Here is an 18220-nt window from a genome sequence, read left to right as displayed (position 1 = left end):
GAAGACAGCACGTCAATGACCTGAAAGAACAAGGAAGACAACACGTCAATAACCTGAAAGAAAAAGGAAGACAGCACGTCAATGACCTGAAAGAACAAGGAAGACAGCACGTCAATGACCTGAAAGAACAAGGAAGACAGCACGTCAATGACCTGAAAGAACAAGGAATACAGCACGTCAATGACCTTCCAAAAGAACAAGGAATACAGCACGTCAATGACCTGAAAGAACAAGGAACACAACACGCCAATGACCTGAAAGAACAAGGAACACAACACGTCAATGACCTGAAAGAACAAGGAACACAACACGTCAATGACCTGAAAGAACAAGGAAGACAGCACGTCAATGACATGAAAGAACAAGGAAGACAGCACGTCAATGACATGAAAGAACAAGGAAGACAGCACGTCAATGACCTGAAAGAACAAAGAAGACAGCACGTCAATGACATGAAAGAACAAAGAAGACAGCACGTCAATGACATGAAAGAACAAGGAAGATAGCATGTCAATGACATGAAAGAACAAGGAAGATAGCATGTCAATGACATGAAAGAACAAGGAAGATAGCATGTCAATGACATGAAAGAACAAAGAAGACAGCACGTCAATGACATGAAAGAACAAAGAAGACAGTACGTCAATGACCTGAAAGAACAAGGAAGACAGCACGTCAATGACCTGAAAGAACAAGGAACACAACACGTCAATGACCTGAAAGAACAAGGAACACAACACGTCAATGACCTGAAAGAACAAGGAAGACCTTCTGAGGGTCTTAAGTTCAAAACCGTGTTTGAAATTAAATTAAACAACTGTGAAGCGATATAGGGGGTTCTTCTTAACTCCACCTTTCTTTGTTAAGTGGGGTACTGAGTCTCAGGGGGTCTCGCAAGTCCCATTAAACAAAGAAAGTCTCTCGGGATTACGAATGCGCTTTCATAATTCAAAATGTATAATTAACAAGGGTGTGTTCTGTTGAGTTACAACTCACCTTGGTATGGTTGAGCATCTGCCTGATGTTGGAGAAGCTGTGTAGCACCCAGCCTTTCTTGTTTCTTTCGGGGTCGCCGCTCTTTCCTCCAATACCGACAGAGTAGAACATCACGCGGTCTGATCGCTTGTACGTTTTCGCCTTCATGCTGTGAAGAAACAGTTTGACATGAAAGATGTTTTGGTCACGGAGAGTATGTGTGGGGAGGGAGTAAAGGAGAGAGTGAGAGACACACACACACACACACACACACACACACACGCACGCACACACACACACACACACACACACACACACACACACACACACACACACACACACACACACACACACACATATATATATATATATATATATATATGAACTTGAGATCTTCCAGAAGCATACCAACACATTCCATCCTTCCATCAAATTCACAATGGGTTCATCGCCGGTTGAAATGCCCTTCTTGGACATGACGCTCAAAATGCAGGAGGGGTACATAGAGACAGATCTCCATGCAAAGCCCACGGACATCACGCTCAAAATGCAGGAGGGGTACATAGAGACAGATCTCCACACAAAGCCCACGGACATCACGCTCAAAATGAAGGAGGGGTACATAGAGACAGATCTTCATACAAAGCCCACGGACATCACGCTCAAAATGCAGGAGGGGTACATAGAGACAGATCTCCATACAAAGCCCACGGACATCACGCTCAAATTGCAGGAGGGGTACATAGAGACAGATCTCCATTCAAAGCCCACGGACATGACGCTCAAAATGCAGGAGGGGTACATAGAGACAGATCTCCATACAAAGCCCACGGACAAACGAAACTACCTTCACTATACGTCGTGCCACCCAAGACACTGCAAGGAAAACATCCCCTACAGCCAGATGTTGAGGGCACGGCGTATATGCTCCCATGAGAAGGACTTTGCACAGCAATGTCATCAGCTGGAGCAAGCCTTCCGACTGCGTGGATACAAGAAGAAAACGCTGGAGGAAGCCAAAGAGAGGGCGGGAGCAACACCACGATCAGAGGCCTTGGCGTACAAAGAGAAGTCTACCAACAGCAGAGTTCCCTTTGTTATCACACACAACTCTGCCAACCTTCCTCTGCGGGAATGGTTGAAGGAAAATCAGGAAATACTGCACTCAAGTACACGAATGAAGGAAGCGGTACCTGAACTGCCAGTGGTTGGAGAAAGAAACGCCAAAAGCCTCAAACATATGATTATGCCTACTGTCCTTCCCCCAGCCCTCACCGTAGACTCTGACTCAGGTGTTGCAAAATGTGGTAAAACATGCATCATATGCAAAGAACACTTGACAGAGACCAAGACCTTCACCAGTGCCAGTACAAGAGAACACTTTGAGGTCAGACACCGCATGTCTTGCACATCGTCCAACATTATCTACACGCTGTACTGCAACAAGTGTGACCATGCACAGTATATCGGGGAGACAAAAAACAGTCTCAAAACCCGCTTCTACTTGCATAGGTCACACATCCAAAACAATGTTGGTACACATGTGACAATGCACTTCAGTTTACCTGGACACTCACTGCAGGACATGCGGTGTTTACCCATCGAACAGGTGTACACCAACAACCCTACACACAGGCACGAGAGGGAACAGTTTTGGATCAGAAAGCTACAAACAGTCTTTCCAAGTGGACTAAACACTGTCACCAAATAAATGTCAGATGTGACAACACCTTATAGTTGATGTAACATTCCTGCGATCACGTCCAAACCGGTACGGTTGGCCTAGTGGTAAGGCGTCCGCCCCGTGATCGGGAGGTCGTGGGTTCGAACCCCGGCCGGGTCATACCTAAGACTTTAAAATTGGCAATCTAGTGGCTGCTTCGCCTGGCGTCTGGCATTATGGGGTTAGTGCTAGGACTGGTTGGTCCGGTGTCAGAATAATGTGACTGGGTGAGACATGAAGCCTGTGCTGCGACTTCTGTCTTTTGTGTGGCGCACGTTATATGTCAAAGCAGCACCGCCCTGATATGGCCCTTCGTGGTCGGCTGGGCGTTAAGCAAACAAACAAACAAACAAAAAATCACGTCCGGGACGTGTAACTTTTGAAAGTAAATTTGACTACAACTGTGTAAAAGATATGTACTTTTCATGAACCGCCTGTTTTACAGTGATGAACTTGTATATATACATTGTTTTCAACCATAGGGACAACCCTATCAACTGAGAAAGGAAACTAACTTGCGTCGATCCAGAACTTACCACATCGGATGTTGAAAACAGAAAAACAATTAATCTACTTGCTAACGTATTAACATGTCAACGCACATAAGCAGGCATGTAAATCTGCATGTGCCCGTTAATACAAAAATATGTATGTGTGTGCGCGCGCGCGCGCGATTGCGTGTGTGTGTATGTATATATATATATATGTGCGTTGGGTGCGTGTGTGTGGATGTACCTGTGTCAGTGTGTGTGTCTGTGGATACATGATGATTATGCAGGGGTGTGTGCTAGCACGTGCGAACGCACTCAGTGGTCATGCAACGAGCGTTCATGTGCATACTATCTTTCACCTTTACTTGCCCGTTTTGAAGTCCTCAATGTCTCCCACCCACCTTGTTATCCTCCAGGTGTTCAGCACTGCATCATCTTTAACAATCCACTTGTTTAGAACTATGCTTTGTTACTGTCTTATTCATTTTTGGAATTCCGGCACGCAAAACATAATACGTCATGTATAATTACGTCATAGACAGACATTGCGTCAAAGGATATTTGTAAACATCGTGCGAGCTAATTATAGAACACCCTGACGAAGGTCACGAGGCCGACCTATTGGTGAAAACGCAAAGGCTTGCTTTGGTTATTTTTTCCATATTTGTTTATAAGCAGTGTGTGTATGTATATATAACTATATAAACCTACACACCATACACACATAATACAAGCACGCATGCATGTTCACACCCACAAGCACGTACGCACACGCACACACACAGGCACAGACACAAGCACACGCCTCGCTGTGGTAGTCATGGTTACCTGGGATCAAAGGCGTACACGTCACAACCGTAGGTGGTTCCAGATTGGTCGTCAAATGAAAAGTCGTTGTTAATTCTGAAATGTCGAGTTTCACAATCGTACATCACTTCGAAAAAGTAATTGATTAAATAAACAGAATTTCAAAAAGAAACTAACATGACAACGACATCTGATGAATATGAGATGCTTAAATATATTTGTGTAAATGTGATTTGCATTTTCAGAATTACCTCTACATGCCTGTTTGCGTTTTTTGCAAACCCGACCATGTCTATGGTGCAACAATTGTATAGCTAATTGTATAGCTAATTGAATCAAGATTGCTTAAACCAAAGTGGCATAAAAGCCAAAAACAAAATGACACCCAACACTTTACCAGTTAAAAGACAGGGTACTCCAACACACAGACTAATAGAGGATGTTCGAAAATAGCTCCGTTGGGTTTGAATTGGTTGTCGAAGAGTGCCCTTTTCTTCTTGCAAAACCTCGTACTAACATTGGAGGGGCCAATCACTAGCGAGGGGGAACACGTGCGTGTTTCCACGTGTGTCCGACACACCCTTCGCAAGTGATTGACTCCTCCAATGTTTGTACGAGGTTTTGCAAGAAAAGGTCACTCTTACACAACCCATACAAACCCGACGGAGTTGTTTTGGGTCAGAGTCCAGCCTAAAACTTGAATTTATGGGGCTGGCCAAGACTACACAAAAGTGCATGTTTGTGTGCGTTCAATAGTAAAAAATAATATGGGTGGGGTGGGGTGGGGTGGGGTGGGGTGGGGTGATGACGATGATGAGGAGGAGAGGATTAGAAAGAATAGCATGACGAGGAAGAGAAGACCACCGATCATGGACAGCCAGGTACAGCCGAATGCAACAAAACCAAGCATACCCGAAGGAGTAGATGATGCAGGGTTGAACAGGCCGCCATTCGTAGTCGTCACAGATCTCCCAGCCTCCATCACCCACCTTGCCCATACGTAACTTCCGGTGACAGATGATGTCAGTGTTGTCAAGGTAGCTGAAACAAAAATATTGTTTTCGTTTTTGCTTTTACGAGTACGAACATGTGATAAAGGTAGTTGTGCTAAATACAGAAAATTAGGTCAATGCTGAATCGGCCCCGCAAGACCCAACAAGGTTCTCGAGACAAGGAACAAGCAAACAAACAAACAAGCAAACAAACAATACCTGTGGTATATGGCACTCAGTCGTTCAGCACTGTACGTTTTCAGCGTAGTCTCGTCAGGAATACGCTCCACCTGAAAGAAGCATAAAATGGTTGCCCCTAGTTACAATGCAATACCTAGACACAATACATAGACGCAGTTGCTCCTGGTACCAATGCAATACCAGTTGCCCCTGGTTACAATACAATACAAGTCTCCCCTGGTTACAAGTCAATACAAGTTGCCCCTGGTTACAATACAATACAAGTTTCCCCTGGTTACAATACAATACAAGTTTCCCCTGGTTACAAGTCAATACAAGTTGCCCCTGGTTACAAGTAAATACCAGTGACCCCTGGTTACAATACTTATACAATACCAATTACAATGTGATACCAGTTGCCCCAAGTTACAATACAGGGGGGATTTCTTTCTTTTCCGAAAACCCTTTTACCAGGGGGATGCGAATATAAGAAGGGAAAAGGACAACAATACCGGCATTTTTTCTAAATCAAGATGTTGGACAGCTAAGTGAAGAAGGGTGGAGGAGTGTTGTGATGTGAACATAATATTAATTATATTGTTTGCCAAGAAAAATAACAGTCAGTCTTTTCAAACGGTAAGGAAGACTGCTCCGGTCCAAAGGTCAGGACACCACCACCCCCCCCCCCCCCCCCCCCCCCCCCCACCCCCACCCCCACCCCCTCCCACCTTTTGCAGATGACTTGGTCCGGCACTGACTATGCAGTTTGCAATACATTGTTGGTGGTTATGGCAACGCTATCTATGACTATGCAGTGTGCAACTCATCATTGGTTGTCATGGTAGCGTAATGACTATGCAGTGTGCAACTCATCATTGGTTGTCATGGTAGCGTAAGCTATGACTATGCAGTGTTTAACTCATCATTGGTTGTCATGGTAGCATAATGTATGACTTTGCAGTGTGCAACACATCGTCAGTTGCTATGGCAGCGCAGGATATGACTGTTAGCGTCTCCACATGATGTGCATTGCAAAAATGTAGTATCGGCCTGAGCAATTCTTGAAGTAACCCAATTCTTTCAAAACAAGGCAAAACAAAATGCACAGATCCACAACACTCATCCTTCAAGCAGCAAGACAACCATTCAACCAGACAATCAGCCAGACAACCAAACACACAAATAACTAATTACCCACACGACCAATCAACCAGACTACCACGCAACCACAAAACCAAGCAGCCATGCAGTTAACGAATCAACCAGACAATTAACCAAGCACCAAGAAAACAAGAAATTCCTCCGATAGGACCGTCTCAGGAATGTATAGAACCTGTTCACCAAATTTGGTGACGATCGGTCCGTTCATTCTTGAGATCTACTTGCGAACACAAACACACAAACACACACACAAACACACACACAAACACATCGAGTGAAACCTATACACACCCCTATACCGGGGGTGTAAAAACAATCAACCAGACAACCAGTCAGCCAACGATCGGATCAACATACGGATGCACACAGCTAAATATTTGTAATTCAGTCTGAACGCAGATACAAAAAAAACAAAAAACTTACCAAGCCGTTAGCTCGTAGATTTTTCAAGTTTATATTTTCCTTCCATTCCTTCCAGTCGTCCTCGAATTTAGCGACCTGTTGGGGAAAGTATACAAACGCACACACACACACACACACACACACGCACACACACGCATACACGCAGGCCCCCACGCGTGCCCACACACACACACACACACACACGCACACGCACACACACACACACACACACACACACACACACACACACACACACACACACACACGCACACGCACACGCACACACACCGCACAATTATCCTCAGTGTCAAACATCGTCAGTCACACAGTGTATAAAGTCTCATTGTCAGGGCACAGTTCTGTTTTGGGGATAACAGAGAATCACATTGTGACGCAGGCCATCAATCGTTGTTATGAGCTTAGTTTCATGTTTACAAATTGTTTAAACTCCTACGTGACCCGATTTTCCCCTGATAACTCGTTAGATTTTCTCACAAGAATTTAAGATCGGGTAAGGCCATATTCACTTCTTACCGGCAATGTGTCTTTGACCGTGGGGAGGGTGACAGGCGACCTTGACCTTGCCCCATCTTGCTCTGCTTTGTAGACGTCACCTTGGGCCGACTGGATCATTGGTAATTGCATCAGGTCTTGTGCTTTGGTCAACTTCTGCAAAATGTAACAGCGAGAAAACGTTACAAGACATAGGAGAGATATAAGATAAGAAAACTTGAATGTTCATTTTCAATTTTACATAAACATGGAACAATTTTCTTTTGGCACCACATCGCATTTTTATAACACAAACACACGATCATAAAGCATAATTGAACATAAGTACTCTTCTTAGACATTACAGTGGAACCCCCTTTTTAAGAGCACCAATTAAGGCATCCCCTTTTACGACCTTGATCAGATGAACGGTTCAAAACCTGTGTCAATGGACCTCCATTGTAAGACTCCCGCCTTTAGATGACCTCCATTGTAAGACCCCCGCCTTTAGATGACCTCCATTGTAAGACCCCCGCCTTTAGATGACCTCCATTGTAAGACTCCCGCCTTTAGATGACCTCCATTGTAAGACTCCCGCCTTTAGATGACCTCCATTGTAAGACTCCCGCCTTTAGATGACCTCCATTGTAAGACTTCCGCCTTTAGATGACCTCCATTTTAAGACTTCCGCCTTTAGATGACCTCCATTGTAAGACTCCCGCCTTTAGATGACCTCCATTGTAAGACTTCCGCCTTTAGATGACCTCCATTGTAAGACTCCCGCCTTTAGATGACCTCCATTGTAAGACCCCCGCCTTTAGATGACCTCCATTGTAAGACCCCCGCCTTTAGATGACCTCCATTGTAAGACCCCCGCCTTTAGATGACCTCCATTGTAAGACTCCCGCCTTTAGATGACCTCCATTGTAAGACTCCCGCCTTTAGATGACCTCCATTGTAAGACTTCCGCCTTTAGATGACCTCCATTTTAAGACTCCCGCCTTTAGATGACCTCCATTGTAAGACTCCCGCCTTTAGATGACCTCCATTGTAAGACTCCCGCCTTTAGATGACCTCCATTGTAAGACTCCCGCCTTTAGATGACCTGGTTTTCTCACATGTTTTCAACTCCTAAAAGAGGAGTTACACTGTAGCGAATGCACGAAAGTCTGGACTCTATTTGGGGTCAACGTGTGCATATTTAAGAAATAGCAAATTACATGATCATTGATATAAATAAAATGCAAAGTATAAAACAGTTTAGTCTCTATTGTTGAACCAAAGTGTGCACATTAGGCCAAACAAAATAATAGGTGTGGTTACGGTAACATAGCCAAAAAAAAATAGGGTAGGAAGGTAGGCAATCACTTTTTTTTTTTTAAACTTTTTTTTCTAATGTGTACAAATTAAACCTACTTGACAGGGAAATAAGTGTGCGACTCGGGCGCTTTCGCTTTCATTGCGTTTTCTGCACTCGTTTACTTGTTGTTTTGGGTATTTTTTTGACAAATGTACTAAAAAGTTATAGGGTCGGCCCCAAAAAATAGGGTAGGTTGGGTTACCGTAACCACACCTATTTTTTTTTTTTTTTTAGGCCTTAAACAAAATTACAACCGGCACGGTTGGCCTAGTGGTAAGGCGTCCGCTCCGTGATCGGGAGGTCGTGGGTTCGAACCCCGGCCGGGTCATACCTAAGACTTTAAAATTGGCAATCTAGTGGCTGCTCCGCCTGGCGTCTGGCATTATGGGGTTAGTGCTAGGACTGGTTGGTCCGGTGTCAGAATAATGTGACTGGGTGAGACATGAAGCCTGTGCTGCGACTTCTGTCGTGTGTGGCGCACGTTACATGTCAAAGCAGCACCGCCCTGATATGGCCCTTCGTGGTCGGCTGGGCGTTAAGCAAACAAACAAACAAACAAACAAACAAACAAACAAACAAAATTACAATGGCAAATGTAAAATAGTCAGGTTTTCATTCTTAAATGAATGTGTGCACAGTACAATTACAAACAGCATGATAATACAATAGCGAATATGCCTGAATCATTGCTTGCCCGAAGAGAAGAAGCAGAAGAAGAAATAAAATCAACAAGTGCAAATTAAAGTAGTAAGCAGAAGGAAAGAAAGTCACCAAATATGAAACAGTACGGTCTTAAGATTTGTGTAGACATGTTTATCCTACATACGTGAGAGAGACACTCGTGAGATAATTATCGTTCAAATCACACGTGTGTATATCATGTAAATGAGGTCATGTCAAGCAAGTCTGGCAGGGACCTGTTTTTTCCACTGCTTATGATGCCAAAGTCACCGAGACAAACGTCATAATAGAATGAAAAAAATTGCGCTCGCTAATTACCCTCGATGAAGTTTTAGAACTAACACGTCACGCCACACTTTCAGAGTGACGTTTCTTTACCTTGACGTAATAGATTGCACGAGGCTTTAGAAGAGATCGAGGTTCCAACACAAGCGTCTTCAATTTAGCTGCCTCGACTGCAGGACATTTTCAGTAAAATACACGTAAGTACAGTATGTAGGATAAACATAATACTACATGGCTTGCTGTGTCATACCAGATTTACACTCGTTGCTAATTCAAATAGTGAACAGCTCGCTTTCGCTCGCAGTTCAATATTTAAAAAAACCAACTCGTGTAAATCTGGTACGACACAGCAAAGCCATGTAGTATTCTATAAGTAGACAAGAGGCGAAGCCTTCAAGGCTCACGTAAGAAATAGACAAACAGTAACACAAACTCAATCACTCCGTCACACATACACACCCACACACACAGTAAGCTTAGGTGACGACTGTGCAAGAAAGAGAGACACTAGATCTAGATCTGTCTGTGTCTGCATGTAGCCTACTTACAGGGACACCACTGCCAAATAGTCTCGGCCCGCTCAAAATAACACTGACCGAGACCACACACACCACGCGAGAGAGAAAGACTACAGGGAGGCATGCCGTCATGATGCATTAATTGACGTCAAACACTTTTGACCGTGACGTAATCTTATGCGAGCTTTATCCATAGTCTTGGATAACCACTCACACATAGACTCGGAAATGTTAAAGTTTCTACCACAGACATACACACACACGCACACACGCACACACGCACAGACAGACAAAGTTACGATCGCATAGGCTACACTTACGTGAGCCAAAAAACAACACCATATGAAATAACAAAAGCAAAGCTATCTGCATAGTTCCTTCTCGATTTTCAGGCTAGGCTCTTCAAGGAGCCATTTTTACATTTAGTCAAGTATTGACTAAATATTTTAACATCGAGGGGGAATCGAAACGAGGGTCGTGGTGTATGTGCGTGTGTCTGTCTGTGTGTGTGTGTGTGTGTGTAGAGCGATTCAGACTAAACTACTGGACCGATCTTTATGAAATTTGACATGAGAGTTCCTGGGTATGAAATCCCCGAACGTTTTTTTCATTTTTTTGATAAATGTCTTTGATGACGTCATATCCGGCTTTTCGTGAAAGTTGAGGCGGCACTGTCACGCCCTCATTTTTCAACCAAATTGGTTCAAATTTTGGTCAAGTAATCTTCGACAAAGCCCGGGGTTCGGTATTGCATTTCAGCTTGCTGGCTTAAAAATTAATTAATGACTTTGGTCATTAAAAATCTGAAAATTGTAAAAAAAAATAAAAATTTATAAAACGATCCAAATTTACGTTTATCTTATTCTCCATCATTTGCTGATTCCAAAAACATATAAATATGTTATATTTGGATTAAAAACAAGCTCTGAAAATTAAATATATAAAAATTATTATCAAAATTTTTTTTTCGAAATCAATTCAAAAACACTTTCATCTTATTCCTTGTCGGTTCCTGATTCCAAAAATATATAGATATGATATGTTTGGATTAAAAACACGCTCAGAAAGTTAAAACGAAGAGAGGTACAGAAAAGCGTGCTATCCTTCTTAGCGCAACGAATACCCCGCTCTTCTTGTCAATTCCACGGGCACTGCCTTTGCCACGGGCGGTGGAGTGACGATGCTACGAGTATACGGTCTTGCTGCGTTGCGTTGCGTTCAGTTTCATTCTGTGAGTTCGACAGCTACTTGACTAAATATTGTATTTTCGCCTTACGCGACTTGTTACATTTAGTCAAGTATTGACTGAAAGTGTTAACATGAGAGGAGAGCGAGGTGTGTCTCCCCAGGATTGTGTGTGTGTGTGTGTGTGTGTGTGTGTGTGTGTGTGTGTGTGTGTGTGTTTCTCTGTGTGTGTGTGTGTGTGTGTGTATGTGTGTTACATGCCGAGTCTCTCTCTCTCTCTCTCTCTCTCTCTCTCTCTCTCTCTCTCCAGCTCCCTCTCTCTCTCTCTCTCTCTTTCTGTCTCTCTCGCTCACTCTCTCTCCCTCTCTCTCTCTCTCTCCCTCTCTCTCTCTCTTTCTCTCCCTCCCTCTCTCTCTCTCTCTCTCCCTCTCTCTCTCCCTCCCTCTCTCTCTCTTTCTCTCTCTCTCTCCCTCTCTCTCTCTCTCCCTCTCTCTCTCACTCTCTTTCACTCCCTCCGTCTCTCTCTCTCACTCTCTCTCTCTCTCTCTCTCTCTCTCTCTCTCTCTCTCTCTCTCTCTCTCTCTCTCTCTCTCTCTCTCTCTCTCTCTCTCTCTCTCTCGTTCTCCAAACACGTGAAAATACACATAATAATTCGCACGCACATACTTAACCTAACGAACATAAATTACAAACATAAACATTCATATTATATTCGCATTCACGCAACTGCCTTAGGGCATACAATGCAATGCCTTTAAAACAATCTGATGAAAAACAGTTTCTTCGGATAAAAGAAAAAAAATTGCCAACATAATATCTATATCCGGAGTCTACAGATAAGAAAAATCTGGGATAAATTATAAGAAAGCAACAAAAAAATGCCCCTCGACTTTCTTATAAGCGGGTTCCACTGTACATATAACACATCTTTTTGTCCCAACGCTTACCGCTAGGGAAGATCGTGGCGGCTCTCCCTGAAGAGTGAGCATGTTTCAAAGAATGTATTTGGAAGCGTACAACTAGTAGCTCTATAGCCTGGATATGGTGATAGAAGATTTGAAGTTTAAACTAAGTCGCGCGAAGCGAAATTACTACATTAATTTTAGTCAATCTGTCTAACTCAGAGACTGAAATTGAACTCACCGCATTTTACACTTGGACAATCCATTTCGTTATCCAACCATAAGAATATTTCACATATCTAAATTTGCACAACCCCAAACCTCCTTCCCACCACCATCACTAGCCTGACATACTCAAAATCCACCAAATTATTTTTGAAAAGAGATATTTTTCTTCTTTTTTTAAACAAGAATCATAATAATTACTTATTTATCCTACATACCTGAGAGAGACACTCGTGAGATAATAATCGTTCAAATCACACGTGTGTATATCATGTAAATGAGGTCATGTCAAGCAAGTCTGGCAGGGACCTGTTTTCCACTGCTTATGATGCCAAAGTCACCGAGACAAACGTCATTATAGAAAAACAAAATTGCGCTCGCTAATTACCCTCGATGAAATTTTAGAACTAACACGTCACACAACACTTTCAGAGTGACGTTCTTTTACTTTGACATAATAGATTGCAGGAGGCTTTAGAAGAGATCGCAGTTCCAAAACAAGCGTCTTCAATTTATCTGCCTCGACTGCAGAACATTTTCATTAAAGTACACGTAAGTACGGTATGTAGGATAAACAGAATACTACATGGCTTGCTGTGTCGGACCAGATTTACACTCGTTGCTTTTTCAAATAGTGAAAAGCTCGCTTTCGCTCGCAGTTCAATATTTAAAAAAAAACCACTCGTGTAAATCTGGTACGACACAGCCAGCCATGTAGTATTCTTTATCCCATGACCTGCCTCTTTCAACCGAGTCTCGATCTCACCTGTCATTGGTCATATTGTTTTTGATTTCAGAGTACATTTGAATAATTTAGAGGTCATCTGCATATTTATCGTTAACTCGGGGACTATTTTTTTTCAGCAAAACGATTGAGATATTCTGCGGTATAAAAGTCGAACTGACGTTTGGCTAACGATCTACAAACATTATCATTGAAGAAATAAAGAAAACAACAAAGAATGTACATAATCTGTTTGGGTGAATAGAGCCGAGTGAAGATTATGAGTTGTCCGACGCGGTGAGACTGAGAGAGAGACAGAGAGCACGAGAGAGAGCGACAGAGACACACAGTGATTCAAGGCGCACAACTCTAGTAAAGTTGTCGTAACGAGGTACGCTTCATGGGCAACCGCTTAGATCAATCCCGAGAACATCCTGATTAAAAATCTTGAGCGACAAAATAAAACTGACACTAAAACAGTATGCTTATAGTTTTGTTCATTTCTTATTGCTTTTAGAGCATTGATTGTTAAATATGGTTCAATAGAACAAGGCTGTCTCATCAGTCGTCTGCTACAGATCTGTCGTCTGCTGCAGGATCTGTCGTTTGCTATACATGTAGTATCTTCGGCTCAAGTTGACCAGCATGAAAATTGCCATTTTCAAAGTTGGTGATACTGTTAGAATAAAAGGTGGCAAAGAAGGTCGGATCTTGGACATACAGAGACCACTAGGCTACATGCGTTGCCGCATAAAAATAACTCGACAGTAGTGCGCCGTTTTCCCCCAGACATCTTTCTTTCTTTATTTGGTGTTTAACGTCGTTTTCAACCACGAAGGTTATATCGCGACGGGGAAAAAGGGGGGGGGGGGAGATGGGATAGAGCCACTTGTTAATTGTTTCTTGTTCACAAAAGCACTAATCAAACAATTTCCCCCAGACAGAAAAGTCCGACACAGATACCTAATGGCCTAGGACAACGACAGACATCAAAGTTAGGCTCACCTAAATCAGTAAGTGACGAGTGAAGAAGTAGGTAATCCAAATTGAAGCACAAACGCTCGAATAAGCACAAACTCAGCAATCATCTTCATCGCTTGTAAAATCACACACGCGGTCTTTCTAATCCTAAACTCAGGTCAAAAATGAGTTACTTCCCTTCGGAGCGAAGATTATCAGAATGCTGTCTTTCGCAGTTTTGACGAATGCCAGCTCGGGTAACCGACTGAAACAGGCCGGTAACTGCACAGTATCAAATGCATTCAACGGCACAATCCTGGAAACGAAAAGACAAAAGGGGACTCGTTTTGCACATGAATATCATGACACGATTTTCGGTGGCAGAAGGTTTGATGTTTGTGTCAAAAAGTTCGGTTTTTTTATGAAAACGTCGGAGTAATGGGATAAAAAGCTTACACACCTCGTCCTGAATATCGTCCATATTTTCCCTCGGGTTGATTTACAGGTATTACCTCGCCAGTGGCTCGGTAATACCTGAAAATCGACCCTAGGGAAAATATGCACGATGCTCGGTAATACCTGAAAATCAACCCCAGGGAAAATATGCACGATATTTAGAACTCGGAGTGTGCAACCTATGTATTTTCTTGACCAAATTGAGTTTTGGCTAGCCCAGACAAAATATGTATACTCAGACACTTGAGTGACCTTATTTCTGACACTATGACATCATAGCATGATGTCATCACCAATAGTATAGCCAAGACTGTGACCAAATCAAACATGAAAATCTTTTCCAGCAAACATTTTCATGCTGGGACTCCGAAATTTGATGAAAACAAGCCACATTTGGATAATGTCTGCTGATTGCCAACACATACAATTTTGTGAAATTTCGAGGCTTTTGTTCAAAAATAACTGAGAAAACCTCAATGTTAAGCTTTTAAGAGCATGGCCATGCTGTGACCCTAAATGTGACGGGGGTCAACCAAACTAAGGTCACGTCGGTAGATTATTAAACCCTTGAAGTGTTCCCAGTTTCAAAGCTCTAGCTTCAAAAACGCCCGAGATAAATAACGTCAGTGTTAAGTTATTATGAATCAAACATGACCAACCAAACTCGGATCACTTCATGAGATCATCAAACCCTAAACGTGTGCAAGGTTTCAGAGTTCTAGCTTTAAAAACTTCCGAGTTAACCTCAACGTTAAGTTTTTTGTCCACGGCCGGCCGGCCGGCCGTCCATACAGTCGAACACATATGAATCCTAATACTCACGAATTACTCAGGTGAGTCAAAAGTGGCAGAGCACTTGTTTTTTGTCTAAATTAACTGTGACTAAAGGTGTATCTCATCTGTACAGATCATTCCGTAACTCGAATCGCAATTCAAATGACATTGTGCGCTTGAGAGAGCATTTGATGCAAAATCTGAGGCTTAAATCAGAGCTGCAGTAGAAACACCTCCCTGCATTTACAATTCTTAAAACTGACCACACTCCTTCCCGTTGAAGCAGTTTGGTTAAAACCGTCTCAGATGTGGCCAGGCTTTAACATGGGATGATTATATCCCTCCACTTGCATATATACCAAAACTCAACGCCCTGACTGCTTGCTGTGTTGAATGTGTCAGAGGAGACAGCGCTAGTAGCAGTGTTTAAATGTCGAAGCTGCTTTTCCCAGTTTTACCTGAGAGACCGACTGTATATTGTGTTATTGTATTTGTCAGACTTGATTGTACCAAGTCCCTACACATGTTGTAATGCGCTTAGAGCCAAATATTTTTGTTTTTTTTTGTAAGTGATAGGCGCAATATAAATACACTTTATTATTATTATTATTATTATTATTATTATTATTATTATTATTATTACAAAAGAAGCTATAAGGCCCCAGAGAGGACTTGGAGAGGACAGCACGTTTCGCCCTGCAGTCAGGACTGACGATCTAACAGCGAACGACAAGAAGAAGAAGAATGTGTTGATGAATTTATTTCTAATTAGGCCGCTAGTGGCTTTTAAAAAATCAATTCATTGACAAATTCCCGATGTGCAATGATAGCACGCAGGCTGTTAACTTTCGGTATCTGACCAAACGGAGGGATGGTCTTATCCGATGTAGAAAACTGACCAGAACTGAGATGGTGAACCGAGGTGCTAACACTGGAAGGAGTGTGTCTTTAACTTGATAAACCCACACTGTACCTCTCTCACTGCAGGAAGGTAGAGAACCACCACCACACAACCCGCGATGAACGCTACGGCAAGGGTCAGAACTCTGTAGTTGCGCTGGCTCGTCATCGTAAAGGAGTTGCTTCCCTTTAAAACAAAGAAGAAGAAAAGTATTGGTTAAAACTCGATGTCTAAAAAAACCAAAAGAGTAATAACATTTGGTCCAAATGTGTACAATCAATCCAATATTAATGAGCGCGGGTACGGGATGTGGGATTCGGGGAAGGATGGGGGGGGGGGGGGGGGGGGCGGGGGGGATGGTATTATACAGTTCACTAGTTTGTGTAGCGCTTTACACACGCAAACGGGCGTATGCGGTAACACATACACACACACACACACACACACACAAACACACACACACACACACTCACTCTCTCACACACACGCGTACACACACACACAAACACACACACACACACACACACACACACACACACACACACATACACACACACACACACATAGGTGTACATATGCATACATGCACGCACGCACGCACAGACACGTACACATAAACTAGAAGTATTTTAAACAAAAAAGGATTCAGGTCCCTGTCCTGCCCTTCCAGTCAGTCTGGATCACTTCCGGTGCAGTCATTGCTTGAACGTTGAGGTTATCTGGGATGTTTTTGAAGTTAGGGCTTTCAATCCTTGCACATTTCTAGGGTTTGATAATTCACCGACTTGACCCTCGTCAAGTTTTGGGGTCACAGGGGGTCATGTTCGATACATAATATTCTAACATTGACGTTATTCCTGGCGTTTTTCAAGCTAGAATTTGAATATTATGTGAAATAATTATTTTTAAGGTTGAATAACCGTAAATGGATGGATACAGATGTGTGTGTGTGTGTGTGTGTGTGTGTGTGTGTGTGTGTGTGTGTGTCTGTGTGTGTGTGTCTGCGTGTGTGTGTGTGTAGAGCGATTCAGACTAAACTACTTAACCGATCTTTATGAAATTTGACATGAGAGTTCCTGGGAATGATATCCCGGCGGATTTTGTATTTGTTCGATAAATACCTTTGATGACGTCATATCCGGCTTTTTGTAAAAGTTGAGGCGGCACTGTCACACCCTCATTTTTCTATCAAATTGATTAAAATGTTGGCAAAGCAGTCTTCGACGAAGGCCGGACTTTGGTATTGCATTTCAGGTTGGTGGCTTAAAAAATAATTAATGAATTTGGTCATTAAAAATCGGAAACTTGTCATTAAAATGTTGTTTTTTTTAAACGATCAACAAACAATTTCATCTTATTCTTCGTCATGTTCTGATTCCAAAAACATATACGTATTAGTTATTTCTAATATGCTGACTGTTAGCAAAGGATAATTTGGATATATTTTTACGAGACATGTCTGTTATCATTTGCTAACAGTCAGCATAATTATTAGAAATAACGGGTTTATTACCATGCAGTTTATTTCGACCAAAATAAAATTCGAACTGACTACGCAACTCTACTAGACAGAACAGCCAACGGGGACGGGATTGAACCGAGGCTGGTGTGACCTTATGCACATGACCTCATGCAGCCAATCACACACTTGACATCATGAATATTAACAGCTGACAGGTTCTCACGCAACACTCTCACATCAGGTTTAACAACCCTTTTGCTTTGCTTTGTCTTGTCTTCTAGATATGGTCAGATTCATTATCAACATAAAACAGTAAGGAAGTAATTTAAAACTGCATTTGAAGTAAACTGAGTCACACAATTTCATTATGAGTCATTCCTCGGAACTTTTACCATGTAAGTTTCAAGCGTGCCGAGCACATGTCATTTTCAGAAGGTGGGTGGTGCCTGTATTCCCACGCCCGCCGACAAACTTGGCTTTTCGGTATTTAGCATGGTAATGGGTTTTATTGTTAAAAATAAAAATTGTCACTCCTTAGAATAAGTCAACCTGAAGTTTTAAGTT

General features: G+C 42.5%; 1 protein-coding gene across 3 annotated transcripts in view; it reads right to left on the bottom strand.

Annotated features, from left to right (window-relative positions):
* LOC138980472 (probable methyltransferase-like protein 24) overlaps nt 1–18220 on the bottom strand; it is a 137023-nt gene that overhangs the window by 6352 nt on the left and 112451 nt on the right. For all 3 annotated transcript variants that reach the window (XM_070353349.1, XM_070353350.1, XM_070353347.1), the window contains exons 2-8: nt 16267–16380; nt 7266–7400; nt 6753–6827; nt 5208–5278; nt 4909–5037; nt 4018–4092; nt 997–1144 (exon numbers count right to left, since the gene is read on the bottom strand). In XM_070353349.1, coding sequence (XP_070209450.1) covers nt 997–1144; nt 4018–4092; nt 4909–5037; nt 5208–5278; nt 6753–6827; nt 7266–7400; nt 16267–16362 — 729 coding nt within the window. In that variant the 5' untranslated portion in view covers nt 16363–16380. The remainder of the gene's footprint in view (nt 1–996; nt 1145–4017; nt 4093–4908; nt 5038–5207; nt 5279–6752; nt 6828–7265; nt 7401–16266; nt 16381–18220) is intronic.

The sequence above is a fragment of the Littorina saxatilis genome, linkage group LG11 (assembly GCF_037325665.1).
Source record: "Littorina saxatilis isolate snail1 linkage group LG11, US_GU_Lsax_2.0, whole genome shotgun sequence".
Lineage (NCBI taxonomy): Eukaryota > Metazoa > Mollusca > Gastropoda > Littorinimorpha > Littorinidae > Littorina > Littorina saxatilis.
Note: the sequence above shows the minus strand (reverse complement) of the source record. Positions and strands in the feature narration are given on the sequence as shown.